The sequence below is a fragment of the Eptatretus burgeri genome, chromosome 5 (genome assembly GCF_056783735.1).
Source record: "Eptatretus burgeri isolate ZD-2024b chromosome 5, Ebu_testis_v1, whole genome shotgun sequence".
Lineage (NCBI taxonomy): Eukaryota > Metazoa > Chordata > Myxini > Myxiniformes > Myxinidae > Eptatretus > Eptatretus burgeri.
The window spans coordinates 23,883,811-23,900,515 of record NC_140965.1 but is presented as its reverse complement, the minus strand read 5'-3'; the positions used below and the strand labels follow the sequence as shown (position 1 = coordinate 23,900,515).

At 47.5% G+C, this 16,705-nt stretch overlaps 2 protein-coding genes across 6 annotated transcripts in view; one reads left to right on the top strand and one right to left on the bottom strand.

Moving 5' to 3' along the window:
* The window catches only part of LOC147026071 (uncharacterized), a 182,631-nt gene that overhangs the window by 125,021 nt on the left and 40,905 nt on the right, over positions 1-16,705 (bottom strand). The gene's annotated exons all lie outside the window — the stretch shown is intronic.
* Positions 1-16,705, top strand: part of PRODH2 (proline dehydrogenase 2) — a 91,819-nt gene that overhangs the window by 73,457 nt on the left and 1,657 nt on the right. For all 5 annotated transcript variants that reach the window (XM_085881104.1, XM_085881101.1, XM_085881100.1 and 2 more), the window contains exons 5-9: positions 10,811-10,891; positions 11,602-11,748; positions 13,438-13,604; positions 14,390-14,500; positions 15,565-15,653. In XM_085881104.1, coding sequence (XP_085737230.1) covers positions 10,811-10,891; positions 11,602-11,748; positions 13,438-13,604; positions 14,390-14,500; positions 15,565-15,653 — 595 coding nt within the window. The remainder of the gene's footprint in view (positions 1-10,810; positions 10,892-11,601; positions 11,749-13,437; positions 13,605-14,389; positions 14,501-15,564; positions 15,654-16,705) is intronic.

Genomic DNA, 16,705 nt, shown 5'->3' with positions numbered 1-16,705 from the left:
AGGATCGGTGCCCACAAGCGGTGCGGGAATGGTGGCAGAAGGAGGAGAGGTGAAGGTGGTGGAGGGTTTATTGTGGTGGTTTATGGTCATGGCGATGCTTGGAATGGCGGTGATGCGATGGTTGCGAGAGCGGGTTGTGAAGGTAAAGGCCGTGGCTGTTGGCGTTGTTGTTGTTGTGAAGCGGGGTTGCAGTTGGTGGTTGTTGTGTGATGGCGGTTGAGACGTGGTTGGTTCAAAATAAAGATAGAACAGAAAAACGGCTATCTTGATGGGTCGCAGCCCGAATGAATCACATTTATTCCCTCTAAACAACGGGTTTGGGATAACTACACATGTACTTACAGAGATATCTCACCTACGGCACATGAATGGTGGTTTGCGAATTTCCTCAACCACGACACTACCCCCTCCCCTTTTTACAGACTCGTCCCGAGTCGTCAAATTTTCGTGTGCCATCATGTGTAGTTCTCCCCTAGTACGTTTTACCTACGGATCCCTGAGTGCGACATTCATGGTATTCGTGTCCCCAAAATAAATAACCTGAGGGCTGAGTAACTAACTAAACAAACCCACTCACAAGGACGACTTAAATAAAATTGCCGGCGCTAAGACAGACATGCCGGGGGCGCACTCATATGTACAGTACATCTTAACCTTAACTTACAAATTTTACACTAAACCATGGCCCAGGATCAATGGACTCTGCAAAAAGAAAGCAGTAAGCAGGGAGCCAGGCTGCTCGCATGCAGTCTCTGGCTCAAACAATGCAGGTGACAGGGAACGTGGCCGGCTGCTCACACGCAGTCCAAGGCCTTCCCTTTTTAACTGAACGCAGTGAACCACAACGGTGCATGGGCTGCACAAACGCAGTCTCCGTGCCAGCTCAAGTGGCACACGCAATGAACACAAACACGGTGCACGGGCCGCTACTGCAGGCCCGTGTTGTAGCTGCCAATAGGGCAGTTCTTGCAGCTTGCAAACTGTTGCCTTGATCCTGGCGCACATGGAAATGAACAGGGGGGCGAAGCAAAATTGAACGGCCTGGTGAACAGGGGCAGTGGGCATGGCATGGCAAAGGCAACAGGCAAACACAGCCCGCAGAAGAAGGCCGCTGCAGGCAAACACAGCCGGCAGACGAACTGGCCGGCACAGGCCTTGCAGAAAACAGCTGCAGACGATCCGGCCGGTACAGGCCTTGCAGTACAGCAGCTGCAGACGATCCAGCCGGCACAGGCCTTGCAGAAAAACAACAGCTGCCGATGAAGCTGGCCAGCCTTTGCCGTTCAGTGGAGGTTGGTGGAGGGAGTGCGGTGGTGTTGGCCACTCGGAAGGCGGGCTCGGACCTACTCTACGGTCTCCCTCCCAACCTATTGCCTTTGCCTGTCACCGTCCATACCCACCCCCTTAATTTGTGAAAAACCAATTTAGCCCCCACTTATTTCTTTTTTAATTTTTTTTTATTTTACTTCCCCACTATAAATCGTCCCCTAACCCCCTTTACTCTCCTTGTTCGGCTACCCTATCCTGTCACCTCACCTACTCCCAACCCCTACGTTCCCTTCCCGGAGGGGAACAAGGGAGAGCCTGCGTCCTGTGTCGAGGCCCAACTCAAGCCTCAGAATGGCCTCCCCAGAGTTCAGCGATCTATAACACAAAGTGGGTCCAGCGGCCCACAACAAGAGCGAGGGGATGGATGGTGCGGAGGGGTACACTTCCTAATCTACCCTAACCATTTAACTGTTAAACTACCCCGGGGATTTCAACAAGCGCCTCTTGTTTAAACTATTGGTTCTAAAAACCCAGATTCCCGTCGTCTGTGTTGGTGTCCTCACAATTTCGGGCCTCGCCCCCCAATTTTCTCTCCGTGCCCTCACACGGTCTCATGGCTGGGACGCGTGGCTCCCTTTGGCAGGCACGACCCTCTGCCGATTCTCCCGCTATGGCACCCCCGGGCAATACACTGCCTCCGAGCCTACCAGCTCCCTAAACACCGGGGAGTGCCCCCCATGGCACCTCCCCTGAAATGCACACGTGGCAGGCTGGCTTCCCGGGCCCCTTTCCGAGGGTCACCCGTGCCCACAACACTGCCCACGCGGCTAATGGCGCCCCGGGCCCCCGCACCAAGCGGGCGCACCCGTGCCCAATACGCTATCCCGGCCCCCGCCCCCATGGGCCCTGGGCCTACCACGGCCGACTAGCCTGGTGCCCGGGGTACCCACTCAGCGATACTCACCTTTCGCAGCCATGCTCTCAGCCCGTCAACAGGGCTCCTGCACCCCTCCAAACGAGTTTCGAGCCTACACTCCCACCAACAGCAAAATGACTTCCATTTTTCAATTTGACTAACCCAGCTAACTCACTTTATACTGACCCCGGGGGTCCCTGGGACGGGAGTCACTCCTCCCCCCAATCACTCATCGCACCATGCATTCCCCATTCGCTCCATACACACAGACCCGCTGGCCTCACTCACTCACCAAGTACATGTTTCCACTCAACTCACCAACTCTTCAACACACACACCGCTGAATTCAGCCATCCTCCGAACTACCTCCCCAAACTAACTCGTGCTCCCACGTCGTCCCTTAAACTACAGCACGTTCCTTTTAACACTACGTAGCTAAGCTACGTCCCCACTACACATCCACAGTCTGTCATTGTCTCCAAATGTCCCAAAAATTATTTCCCCACCTAAATCTGGCTGCAATCCCTCTAATTAATCCATTCCACGGACTCCATGAGGACTTACCCCTGCCCCATGGAGTCGGTCTAACTAAGCTAACCCTTCCCCCTAACTAGTTTCCATCCTGTGCCCAGGTAAGGGGGTCTTCCACCCCTTGCCCGGGAATCCTGTGCACCCGAAAGTGAGGCTTGTTTTTTTTTTTTTTTCTCGCGCAGCACCAGCGCGGCAACTCACAGCTCGCGCAATTTGCACCTGCCCGTGACGTCATGCAGCTGCACGTGTACCTCGTCCCTCCTTGGACGGTACCATCCGGCAGGGATACCCCTCCTGCCGGATTCCAACCCCACGTGCAGCCATGACGTCTCCGTGCGCATAGAAAAACACAAGCCCCACGTCTCGAGGGGTTCCCCACGCGAACACATGTGCTTTGCCCGTTGGAGCTTAACACACACGCCCGCGTGGAGAACCCGTCCGGTCCAAATCCGCTATCCTGCCTAAACTTTGTCCATCGCGGGATCGGCAACATTCACCGCGCTCGTTTCCGGACCGGGACTTCACTCTCGCAAGCGAGCACGTGGGGGCCTCGTACGTTGCACAGCACGGACCTCGCGCTCGCTGCTGGGTGAACCCGGCACGGTGCGCAAAACATCTACAGCCGCTACCCGGCTTTTGTCCCTCTGTCGCCGTCGTCGTCGCCATTCGACCCACGCACACCTGCGTGCCACAACGCTCACACTCCACTCCAGTACATTCACACCGGGAGACGCGGCTGCATGCTCACACATGCCGACCGACATCTCCCTTACACACAGCGACCTCACACACACTGTCGCCCTTGCACTCGGTCGTTCACTCACGCATGCCACTTTCCTCGCACACGTGACTCCACTCACTCGCGGCCTTCCACTCACACACGCCGGGGGCACTCGCCCGCGGTGTCTCATCCACACACGGCGTGCTGGGGAGCACGCCCCTTCGGCACACTTGCCACCACACCACTCACACACGGGGTCGCTCTCACACCTGGGGTCTCATCCACACACGGGGATGTACTCACACCTTGCACCTCACACACAGGGACAACCACACTGGGGATTCGTGTCCCCACAAGAGTGTCCGGGGCCTCTATACCCCCCAAGCTCTCCGCGCACCTGTCCACAGCACCCGTCCCCTCAACCTCGCAAAGCACGACCGAACCCACCTGGTCGTGACTCGCCTCAAGGGGGCATACTCCCTCCCTCGTTCCTGGAGGAGGCCATCCAGCTGCTCGCACTGGGTCTCCACCCAGTCCGCCAGCTCCCCCTCATGGTCCTCCCCTACCTCCGTGTGTGGGTGTACGTCTCTAACCTTGTCATTATCATGTAGTCTCTCCTCTATTTTTCTGTCTCCCGTGTCTCTATACATTTTCTCTCCTTGTTCCTTATTTCTGTCTCTTCCTGGTTCCTTTTTCCTTCCCATCTGAGTCGTTCTTTCTCTCTGAGCTCCATTAGCTGTTCGTTCTCCCTCCGGAGCTCCTCAATCTCCGTTGACTCCAATCTCGCTCTCCGTTTTAGTTGTTCAATTTCACACTCATATAGTTGTTGTTTTCTCTCCCACTGTTCCTCCTGCTCTTTGTTTTCCAATCTCATTGTTTCTTTCAATTGGCTCATTTCCTTCCTGTGTTTCATTCGCTGTTCTCTCACTGCTCTTCCTCGTTTCCTCTCCTGTCCTTCCTTCTCCAGTTTCATGGTTTTCTTCATTTGGTTAATCTCCATTTTGTGTTTCATTCGCTGTTCTTTGTTTATCTCCTCGTACTCCAGCCTCAGCTTTTCTTTCAATTGGTCAACCTCAGATTCATGTTCTTTTTGTTTTCTATTCCATTGTTCCTCTCGTTCTTCCCTCTCCAATCTCCATGTGTCCTTCAATCTCTTGATTTCTCCTTCCTGCTTCATTCCTTGCTCCTTCACTTTCTCCTCGTACTCCAACTTATTTTTTTCCTTTTGTTGTTCAGTTTCAAATTCATACTCTTTCAGTTTTTTATTCCACTGTCTCTCTTGTTCCTCGTTCTGCAATCTCATCGTTTCCTTCAACTGACTGATTTCTTTCTCCTGTCTCATTCCTTGTTCTTTCAGTACTCTTTCTTGTTCCTCATTCTTTAATCTGGCCTTCGCTTCCAGCTGTACAATCTGTACAGTGTGGTTTCTTAAAGTTTCATTTTCCGTTCTCTTCCTTTCCTCTTTTAACACTCTCAGTTCGTTTTGTATTTCCCTCTCTTTGTTTTGGTGTTTCTGTAACTCAGAAACTTTCTTTTCCAATTCCTTTCTCATCTCCGCACACTCCTACTTTGCTTTGGCTTCTAATTGCTCAATCTGCTCAGTGTGGTTCCTTAACGTTTCATTTTCCGTTCTCTTCCTTTCCTCTTTTAACACTATCAGTTCTTTTGGTAATTCCCCCTCTTTGTTTTGGTGTTTCTGTAACTCAGAAGCTTCCTTTTCTAATTCTTTTCTCATCTCTGCACCCTCCGACCTTGCTTTGGCTTCTAACTGTTCTTCCGTCTTGCCCTTGTGGTTTTCTACCCGTCTTCCCAGTTCCTCTGTCTCCATTTTTACCTCCATTCCCAGCTTATCAACTCTCTTCGTCATGTCTTGAAGTCTTTTCTCACACTCCACCGTTACGACCTTCAATCCCTCCTTTGTCTCCTCCTGGCTTTCTTTTAATTTTTCTAATACCTTCTTTACCTCGTGTCTCGTCTCACACGTCTCCGGAATTATTTTCTCACCCGCCCCGACCGCGAGCCTGACAGCCGTTGCACTCCCTCCCGTTGGTTCGGAGTCTCCGCCACGTGGCGTCGCCATTTTCTCGCCCGCGGTCCGAGTTTCCTTTCCCCATGTCTTCATGTCTGCATTAATTTCATCCATTTTCCTCATCAATGCCTCAAACATTTTCATCGTCCGATCCGTGGGCAAATTCGCACGTGGGGGCCGTTCGTCCGCCACCCCAGCCACTGCGCCCATTTCAAACTCTGGGTTCAGTTGGGGGAGTTCGTGTTCCTGCACAACCAACATTTTCTGCTCGGGGTTTTCATCCTGGACCATGGATTCTACACATTCTAAATCCATTTCTAATACCCCCGGCTCCCGCTCGCCTTGAGACACCATCTTATCTCTCGTAAAGGGTTAATTTGAATTGCTCGTAATTTGGAGGGAATCGGGGGTCGCTCCTCTCACCCCTGGACCGATTCCCGTGAATTTAGCTGGAGACAGGAGAGCCCGTTTTCCCGCTCTCTGACACCAGTGCCGCGAGGAGGGGGATGGGTTTGTATCCCACTCCTGACACCAGTGTTGCGAAGTGTGCGAGCGGCCACGTGACTCGAATCGCGGCACGTCGCCCACCGGACGGACAATTCCGTCGTGACCCTCTCGGACTAACGCCGGGAACTAGTCACGGGTGGGCCTTTCGGCCTCACCACGATCGTGCCAATCGGCCCCCCGCGTGGGATAGGGTTGCTCGCCAAATTCGACCTACCTAAGTACCCACACGGAGGGTAGACCGGGCGATCGCACCTCGCCGCAGGTCGACTTCGGACACGGGCCACTTTAAGCGACCCGTTCCGTACTATCGGGATAACCGAGCAGTGTTATCGTCAACCTCGACGGTTCCGATTAATTATTGGGCGTATTTAGCCCACGACCAACCCTTTACGTGAAGTAAGATGGAGATTCAATTAAAGAAAAGATGAAGCGAAACGGGAAAAACAGTTCCACATAATTCACATTTATTCCGCGGCAAATGGAAAGCACACCTATACAATTACAACAATTATGCACCAAAAGCAAATGTAAAAGAAACACAACAATTATGCACCAAAAGCAATTGCTACAAAAGAAACACAATGCAGATCTACTACCGACTACGCGAGCACACGGCAACACTTACACAGTTTTACTTTACAGACGGCGCCGACAACATATATACTCAAAAGCAAAAGAAAAAGGGGCCACCCTCAACTACAAGAGGGCAGACGGGCCTGGGGCCGAGACCGCGTTGGGCCTACCCGTCTGGTGATGAGCCGCAAATGCCGCGGCGGTGCCCCGACTCCGCACTCCTCCGCGGGTTTCGTTGGCACTGCTTGGAATGGGGTGGGAACGGGGCCCCCTTTTCGCACTATCTCAGCGCGGGGGGGGGGGGAAACAGGGGGGGGTTGTTGATGCTCTGGGGAAAGAGGATAGCTGGCTTGCTTGGGTCCCGCGATGAGCGACTCCACTGCGCCCTCGACCGCGTTCCCGGCTTCTCCTCTCTGCAGCTCCCCGACAGACTCCGAACCCTGACAGACCGACTCTCCTCCAGACCCGTCTTGACTGCTGCTGCCACACTTCGCCGCCGCTACAACTCGCCCGAGCCCGAAACAGAAACTCTCAACTCTTCAACAGACTGAATTCGCCCCACGCTCGGCGCTTTATAGTGCGACAGGAGAAACCATATGCAGATTCCCGGATCAGGATGGGCTCGGGGGCGGAGCCACGCTCGCCCATTGGACGGAGGAAAAGTGGGCGTGAATCATTCCTGATCCGCGAATCTGCAGATATCGATTCTACTCCGACGCGCCTGGAGGCGGGGCCAAATCGCCCCGCGCTTAATGATTGGACGGATCAGAAGTGGGTGTGTATCATTCTTGATCCAACTTCTCGGAAAGGCCGCTTTTTGCACCCGCTGCTCGGCGCGCGCCCTGTACGAGTCCAGGATCGGTGCCCACAAGCGGTGCGGGAATGGCGGCAGAAGGAGGAGAGGTGAAGGTGGTGGAGGGTTTATTGTGGTGGTTTATGGTCATGGCGATGCTTGGAATGGCGGTGATGCGATGGTTGCGAGAGCGGGTTGTGAAGGTAAAGGCCGTGGCTGTTGGCGTTGTTGTTGTTGTGAAGCGGCATTGCGGTTGGTGGTTGTTGTGTGATGGTGGTTGAGACGTGGTTGGTTCAAAATAAAAATAGAACAGAAAATCGGCTATCTTGAAGGGTTGCAGCCCGAATGAATCACATTTATTCCCTCTAAACAACGGGTTTGGGCTAACTACACATGTACTTACAGAGATATCTCACCTACGGGACCTGAATGGTGGTTTGCGAATTTCCTCAACCACAACAATATATATATATATATATATATATATATATATATATATATATATATATATATATATATATATATATATATATATATATATATTGTTGTGGTTGACGAAACAATATATATATATATATATATATATATATATATATATACATATATATATATATATATACATATATATATATATATATATATATATATATATATATATATATTGTTGTGGTTGACGAAATTCACAAACCACCATTCAGGTCCCTTAGGTGAGATATCTCTGTAAGTATATGTGTAGTTAGGCCCAAACCCGTTGTTTCGAGGGAATAAATGTCTTTCAGTCGGGCTGCGACTCTTCAGGATAGCCGTTTTTCTTTTACTATCTTTATTTTGGACCAGCCGCCATTACTACCACCACCAACCACAACGCCGCTTCACAACAACAACCACCAACCACAACACCGCTTCACAACAACAACCACCAACCACAACGCCGCTTCACAACAACAACCACGACCTTTACCGTCACAACTCGCCACCATCGCATCACCGTCATTCCCACGCCACTTGTGGGCGCCGATGCTGGACTCGTGCGGGGCGCGCACCGAGCAGCGTGTTCAGAGACATCACAGACTTTCCGAAGAAAAACGGATCAAAAACGACTCACGCCCACTTCTGTTCCGTCCTATCGGAGAGCGTGGGGCGATTTGGCCCCGCCTCCAGGGCGTTGGAGTGAGGTCGCGATATGCAAATTCATGGATCAAAAAGCATTCACGCCCACTTTTCCTCGGTCCAATGGGGAGCCAGTTGGAGGTGAAGGGTCGGAGGTAAAGGGTCAAAGGTGGGGGAGCGAGGCCACGGGGGATATAAACGGCCGCGCTCGCCAAACAGTTGAGTTCGGAGAGTAAGAGTTGTGAGTTGGGAGGGGAAAAGTTGAGAGTGGTGCGTTGGAACGAGTTGTCGGTGGAGTTGGGAGTTCAAGTTCGCAGTTGAGTTCGGCGGGGAGAAGTCAAGAGTGAAGAGTTGGGACGAGCCAAGAGAGGCGACGGAGAGGGCGATTAGACGGAGCTGTGGAGAGGTGGCGGTGGCGAAGGCGGACGAGGGGGTGCTCGCGTCGGTGCCGGGAGCTGCAGAGGGAGAGGCCAGCAACGCGACCGAGGTCGAGGAGGAGACTCTCGTCGCGGGACCCGAGACAGGGTGATATCCTCCTCCCCCCCCCCGAGCATCAACAACCCCCTCCTGTTTCCCCCCGCGCTGAGATAGTGCGACAAGGGGGCCCCTTTCCCACCCCCTACCAGACACTGTCCGCGAGGCCCGCGGAGTTGGGGCGCCACCGCCGCTCTGCGTCTCATCATCAGACGGTAGGTCTCGGCCCCAGGCCCGCCTCATCCGGAGGGTGGTTCTTTTCTTTTGCTTTGGGAATATGTGTTGTCGGCGCCGTCTGTGAAGTAAAATTGTATAAGTGTTGCCGTGTGCTCGGTAGTCGGATAGCTCTGCATTGTGTTTTCTCTTTTATATTTGCTTTTTGTGTAATATTGTGTTTCTTCTCCTTTTACATGTGCTTTTGGTGTAATTGTATATGTGTGCTTCCCGTTCATCGCGAAATAAATGTGAGTTATGTTCAACTGTTTTCCCGCTTCGCTTCGTCTTTTCTTTCATTGAATCTCCATCTTGCTTCACGTAAAGGGTTGGTCGTGGGCTAAAACGCCCGATAAATAATTAATCGAACCGTCGAGGCCGACGAATAACACCGCTCGGTTATCCCGATAGTACGGAACGGGTCGCTTAAAGTGGCCCGTGTCCGAAGTCGACCTGCGGCGAGGTGCGATCGCCCGGTCTACCCTCCGTGTGGGTACTTAGGTAGGTCGAATTTGGCGAGCAACCCTATCCCACGCGGGGGCCGATTGGCACGATCGTGGTGAGACCGAAAGGTCCACCCGTGACTGGTTCCCGGCGTTAGTCTGAGAGGGTCACGACTGGATTGTCCGTCCGGTGGGCGACATGCCGCGATTCGAGTTACGTGGCCGTCCGCACGCCGGCGGGCGGGAATCCGCAACAATATATATATATATATATATATATATATATATATATATATATATATATATATATATATATATATATATATATATATATATATAGATATATATATATATATATATATATATATATATATATATATATAAATATATATATATATACATATACATATATATATATATATATAAATATATATATACATATATATATACATATATATATATATATATATATATATATATATATATATATATATATATATATATAATTTGGGAATGTTACAGAATACACAGAAGGGACGGGGTGAGGGGGCGAAATGCAGTTAGACACAAATACTGCGGGAAGGCGGACAAGAGCTTCTAAACACCCCTCGACACTGCCTCTTCAAATACATTAATTTTACATACACTTATGCTGAACATGCACATTGAAATAACTATTCTAAGTTAAATCCCAGTTAACCTCTAAACACCCACACCATTGAAAGTCAACCATTGTAATCTTTTGAAGGACAGGATCAAGTAGACCACCTTCCACTTCCTGTATTTCCAACACATTCCTCTTCTCTACCCACTCATTACTCTTATCACCTTCCAACTTTCTCATTCTCCCAACAGCACTTCCCTTATATTGAGTTGGCATTTTTGGTGTTCTCATAAGAGCATGAAGCTCATGATGCAAAGACTCTAACTTCAAATCCCATAACTGTGTTGACCATTGTTTCCTATTGCCCATGTAATTCAGGTAAACACAGATAAAAGATCTAATAATGTCCTTGTCCTACATCTAATATATGTACAATTGCTCTTACATGTGCCTTTGTCACTGTTGAAAAAAAAAAGTTTCTTAGTCTCTTTATCTCTTAACTTCCTCCCATAAAGTTTATTACCTTCTTAGCCCTTAGCTCGAAAGCATTCGTTTACCTTCATAACACAATATTACAAAACCAAATGAACTAACCATTGTCTCATGTTGGTTTGTTATTCTCTGCAGTCTTGTAACTTTGTGTGTCTCAACAAATCTGAAAATGAGCATCTGGCTGCTTCTCTGACACGTCTGGATATCATTGCTCAGGTGAGTGTGTTTTTATCAAATCAATTAGTGCATATCAACGTCATCTCATTACCTCTGCCACGAAAGTGGATGGGGGTTATGTTTTCACTCATGTCTATTTGTCTGTATGCCTGTGAGCAGGATATCTCTAAATGCTATGGACGGATTCGGACAAAACTTGGTGGACAGGTTTAGTGACAAGGACGAATTTATTATATTTTAGTATATATCCGAATCTGCTTGTGAGTATTTTTAAAGTGATTCGTCACCATTGAGGGATAGGGCTAAAAACTATATACAGTATTACACGATATCTCAAAAAGCTATCAACGGATTCAGCCTAAACTTGGTGGACAGCTTGGGTGTGTGAAAAGGACGAATTTATTCGATTTAAGTGAAAATCCGGATCCGGATACTATAATTTTAAGTGATTTTTCACAATTGGAGGACCAAAAACTATATATGGCACGATGTTTAAAAAAACTATTGATGGATTCGGCTAAAACTTGGTGGATGAGTTGGGTAGGTGACAAGAACAAGGCGATTACATTTTGGTTAAGGTCTGGATGCATATCCGGTCTATCAGTGGGATACAAAATGTAAACTGTTCAGCCTAGCAGAGGCATGCACTCTATCGAGTACTGTTCTAGATTAAAGTGTATTCCCTCACATTTCCTCATCATTTGGTTTGTGTACCCAACTCAACCTTTGTTTCCTTCTTCTCACGACAGTATGCAAAGCATCATGGGGTGAGAGTTCTGGTTGATGCAGAATACACGTACTTAAACCCTGCTCTCTCACTCATCACCCTCGCCCTTATGAGCAAGTACAACTGCCCTGAGCCCTTCGTGTGGAATACCTATCAGTGTTACCTCAAGGTAAATTATCAGGAAAACAAAATATATTGAGTTTTTTAATAATGGTGAATTAAATAATGTGTGATTTCTTTGTCTCCATGTTTCTCCATTGATCCTCTCTCATCCTGTGAACCTGCTGCTCTCTGTCATTTATCTCCTCCACGAGCTTAATTTCTGTAATTTTACAGAAGGCTCTAAATGGAATCCTTTCATCTCGTCTCCCTGTCAAGGCTGAAGTGCCTCAAAGCAGTGTTTTTGGCCCAGTCCTACTCCTCATCTTCATCAATGATCTCTCTGACTCTGGAAAATCCCCTTTATCAATTTGTTGACTCTACCCTCTACCATGGCATCCCACTTCCTTCAGACAGGCAGGCTGCAACCTCTTCCCTCTCTTCAGACCTTGGCAAAACCATAAGATTGTCAAACACTTGGAATATGCCTTTCAGTCTGAAAAATTGTCACACTCACTCTTTCTCTCTCTTTCTAAAAGGACGGTCTGGCAAACCTCCCATCTCCTTTCTTAACAATCTTCTTGAGGAAGTTCTGTCACACAAACTCTTGGGTCTCACAATCAGCCATTATCTTTTTGGGCAAACGACATATCAAAGTTGACCTCCAAAGCCAGTCGCAGACTTCCTTGGCACACCTGAACTCCAATCCACCTACAAAGCCTTCACCTGGCCTCACATGTTTCATGCCTATACGCTGTGGAAACCAAGGCCTTCAATAACATTGGAATCTCCCACTCTGAATCTGAGTTTGTGGGCCATTCACTTTTCCACTGCAGACAGTTCTCCCTGTCTTCTGCCTCGTTTCTGGTCTTTCACCCTCTTTTGTTTCCGTGCTTTGAAGCCACCTACCCCCACCCCATAATCCACCAGATTTCTGCATTGCGCATGCAGTCCACCATCAACGCCCTTCTGTTGAAACTCCCAAAATCCAGAATCCCTGCTCACATCCACTCATTGACTCCTTCCCCCCCCCCCCCCCCGTCGCCCACCTGTGGAACTCGTTTTCCGGACGCTGATCCTGCTCACCAGATTCTCTCAACGAGGGAGCCTCGTGAGTGGAGTAGGCCAATGGGCCGACCACATGCTGCTGGTTGCAGTATGTTGATCAGCATCTCAAGGAGATGGGGATGGACCAGGCATCTGCCTGGTGGATGGCCAGACGGAGGCCCCTGGAGTACCGGCAGAAAGTAGACGCAGCAATGCGCTGCTCTGGCACATGCTCCCATACCTGACCTGACCTGATCTGTGGAACCAACTTCCACATTCTCTTCAATCTCATTCTGCCTTCAAGGTCTTCAAGATAGCTGTTCACCACCATCTTAGATCATCACCCCTCCAAAACCATGATTTTTTTAATACCCTCGTTAGTGCCCCCCCCACCCCCTTTCACCCCAAGCCCATCTCCTTCCAGATATCCTTTTTTTTTTGATTATTTGCTTCGGTATCCATCTTTTCCACACCGTACATGTGGAACTTTCCACACCTCCCCTCTTCTCTTATTTGTCCAAGTCTCCATGTGTTTTATCCTTCAGCCCTGTTGTACATGTCTGCACCCCACCCTCTCTGCTGTCCTTTTGTTATCTTACGTCCTGATCCATTCTGTGTTCTAGCATGGGATCTTTAATATCCACCAACTAATGTTTTAGCCTTGACTATGTATACAAAAAACGTAAAACTTATGAAACCATATTTTGAACAGAGTGCTGAGAAGTCTATCATGCAAGACATTCAGCTGTCAAAGGAAATGGGTTGTGGTTTTGGCGTAAAGCTTGTACGAGGGGCGTACATGGACAAAGAACGCCAGTTAGCACAAGTTGGAGGCTATGCAGATCCAATCCAACCATCCTTTGAGGATACGAACAAAAGGTGAAATTTTGTTGTCTTTTGAAAGAGAAATCTTAATGTCTGGCTCATTCATTTGGTTGCATCATTCATTTGAAGGACATACATTTTTTTTCCATCAACAATACAGTGTTCTTTATCAAGGGAAAACACAAAAAAAACTTTAATATGTTGGAAATAGTTATTTAGTCTGTCATGCCTTTATAACGTTCTCGTCACATTTCTTTTCGGCTGTTATTTCACATCGTCACACCACCATGATGCTGCTCCCAAAAGTAACCTACTCCCCCAGCCCCGCCCCCCACAAACTCATCGAAGATGGTACATCACATATGTTCAAAGCTCCAAATTGCCTTCTCGGAGGCAGCAACGAGCAGTGTCAGTCTTCTATAAACTGCAGATGATAATGACGATGATGTGAGCAGTACCATACACTTTACAGAATGGTTGTGCTGACGAAGCAGTTTCTTGGCATGGGTTATGCCTTTGTCGTCTGAGCACAGTCAGGGTAGGAATTTGGAATTTAAACATGGTGCTGTCAATAGCTCTCCTCCTCTTCATGAAGAACCCTGGAATCTTTAATATCCACCAACTAATGCTGGTAGATGGGACACCCAGTTTAACGTCGATATAAGCTGGAGAGCTTGAGTCAATAGATTATGCCATTTTCCTTCCCACAACACACACACATGATGATATACAAAGCTGTCTTCATCTAGCAATAGGAAAAGTAATAATAGTGATCTGAATTTCATCTCTGCACAAGTCTTTCCCTTTTCCTTTATGGTCCCCAAATCTCTACTTCACAGTTACCACTCTGCATTGGATCAATTGCTGGAGCTTACAAGTCGTCATAGTGACAGCTACCATATGATCATTGCCACTCACAATGAGGACAGTGTGCGGCATGCTGTGCAAAGGTAAGACCACAATGGCGAGGTAGATTGCGTGTTTTGAAAGCAGGTTGTTTTAGGGAAAGTTTACGAAAAATATAAGTCTAAAAAAATTCCTGTTAAAGGGCATATGACATTATATGTAAGAAACATTAATATCAAAGTCAACAATTTTTTTATTTTCTTACGAGATTACTATGTTGCGAATGAGACATGATTGTGAATCCCAGAGATGGTAAAACAGCAACACCTGTATTATGCAGGTACTTACATTTGTGGCCAATTTTTCGTGTGCTGATCATTTGAATAAAATCATCTTTATCAGGCTGTCATCCTGTAATATAGCCATTAACCAGTCATGAGCAGCCAACAGCCAGCATTTGATGTCCATGAGCCATTGGCGTTTTTGTCAGGACCTTCCGGGACACATATGCATTAGTGTATGTTGTAACTTTTCGGTGATGTGTGTTCAATATTAAATTATCCTATATTGTCTTGATTGGCTAAATTATCAAAAAGTCAATGCTATAAACACTTCATACATGAAATGAAAAACATGCTTTTAATTCAATTCACATTGTACATGTAATTAACACAAATATATAAATAAATATAAAAACCAACGCACCCTTGAGACTTCAGCTCAATTCAGTCACATCAGTGCTTTTTTCCCTAGAATTGCTTGCTTTTCCTAGAAGTAATCTGATTAAATGATACATGCCCTGATTAAAGGCCCAAAAGTCATGCTCAAATGACAGTCCTCAGACATAGCTTACATTCAATAGCTTCCTTAAACATAGGTTCCAGAGCTTACAATTTCACGTTTCTTGCGTTCATTATGCTTTTTTATGAAAACCATTCAAAGAGAGATCCTAGAACGTGATTCTATCTTTGTGTGTACCCTGCCCACTTGGAACAATTAATTCACATTTTCAATCAAAGCAAACCACACGTCTCAAACACCTGGACGTATCTCGTGTAAATATAAAATTGCTCTTTATTTAATTCAGCAACAATGGTTACCATAACTCCCATGTCTTCTATCGTTTTCCTTTGTAATTGTTTGCTCATTTCTAAATACCCATCCCCAGAATGTACGATCTTTCCATCCCTCCAGCAAGTGGCTGCATTTCCTTTGGGCAGCTTTTTGGCATGTGTGACCACGTTTCACTAACCCTCGGTACGTTTTGAGGTTGTAGGGAAGGGATTTAAGCTCCCCATTTTTATGGAATACTGAACAAAAAGGTATTGTGCAAGCTCTATAAAATTACCATCCACATGTGACTTGTATGGTGTGAAGGTGGGTGAGGGGCCCTGAGTGTAGGATGGTTTGAAATGAAAAAAAAAACAAAAAACATTTGATTAATTGATAAAGGTAATGGGAAAGAAGAAGGAGGAAAATAGAAGGTATGGGAGCTGAAGAGATGTGTGAGTAGAGAGAATTATATATATATATATATATATATATATATATATATATATATATATATATATATATATATTATATGTGCTGTAAATTATCTAGGATTTCCACTCTTCCTTGAGTATTGACACCTGTAGAAATAGGAGTACAAAATAGATGGAATTGCGATCGATTCAATGCTTACCGTGCGCCTCCACTCTCTTTTGTTCTTCTTTTCTTCCATTTGTGAAACTTCCTTTCTGAGGCCATTCAATTCAATTATTTCTTCAAGTGCTTGAAGTTGGCAGGACATCACCATCTCAAATAATTCCCATCCCGATTCACATTATTCTCTACTCCCAATAACCCCACATAGCCGAACCATCTTACTTGCAGGTCCTGGCAAAGGAGACTTGTTTGTTGTGGGGCTACCAGTGGATGGGGAATGCCTGACGAGGAAGACTCCTACACTACAAACCTCCTCCCACTTCCCTAGTATTCAGACTATGGCCCCATTAGCTCGTCGCAAATGGTCTCTCCCCCTCCCCCCCACCTAAGAATAGCTTTCACTTTTTACCCTGGGGGATTGCAGTTGGAGTGGCTGGCTTTCTTGGGGTCGTGCACATCCAGTAAGGCCACCTGATGATGAGATCATCGTACTTGCAACTGTTTCTTCAGCTTCTCTCCTCTTTCTTTCTCTCCTCTTTTCCTGTTCATTCATTCCCTTGCTTGTTACATCTACCTGTTGCCCCACTGTCAATTGTTCATTGCCTTTACAATCTACTTTGTTGCCTTTTTTCCCCTCTCTTGCCTCGCTCCTCCATGAGCCT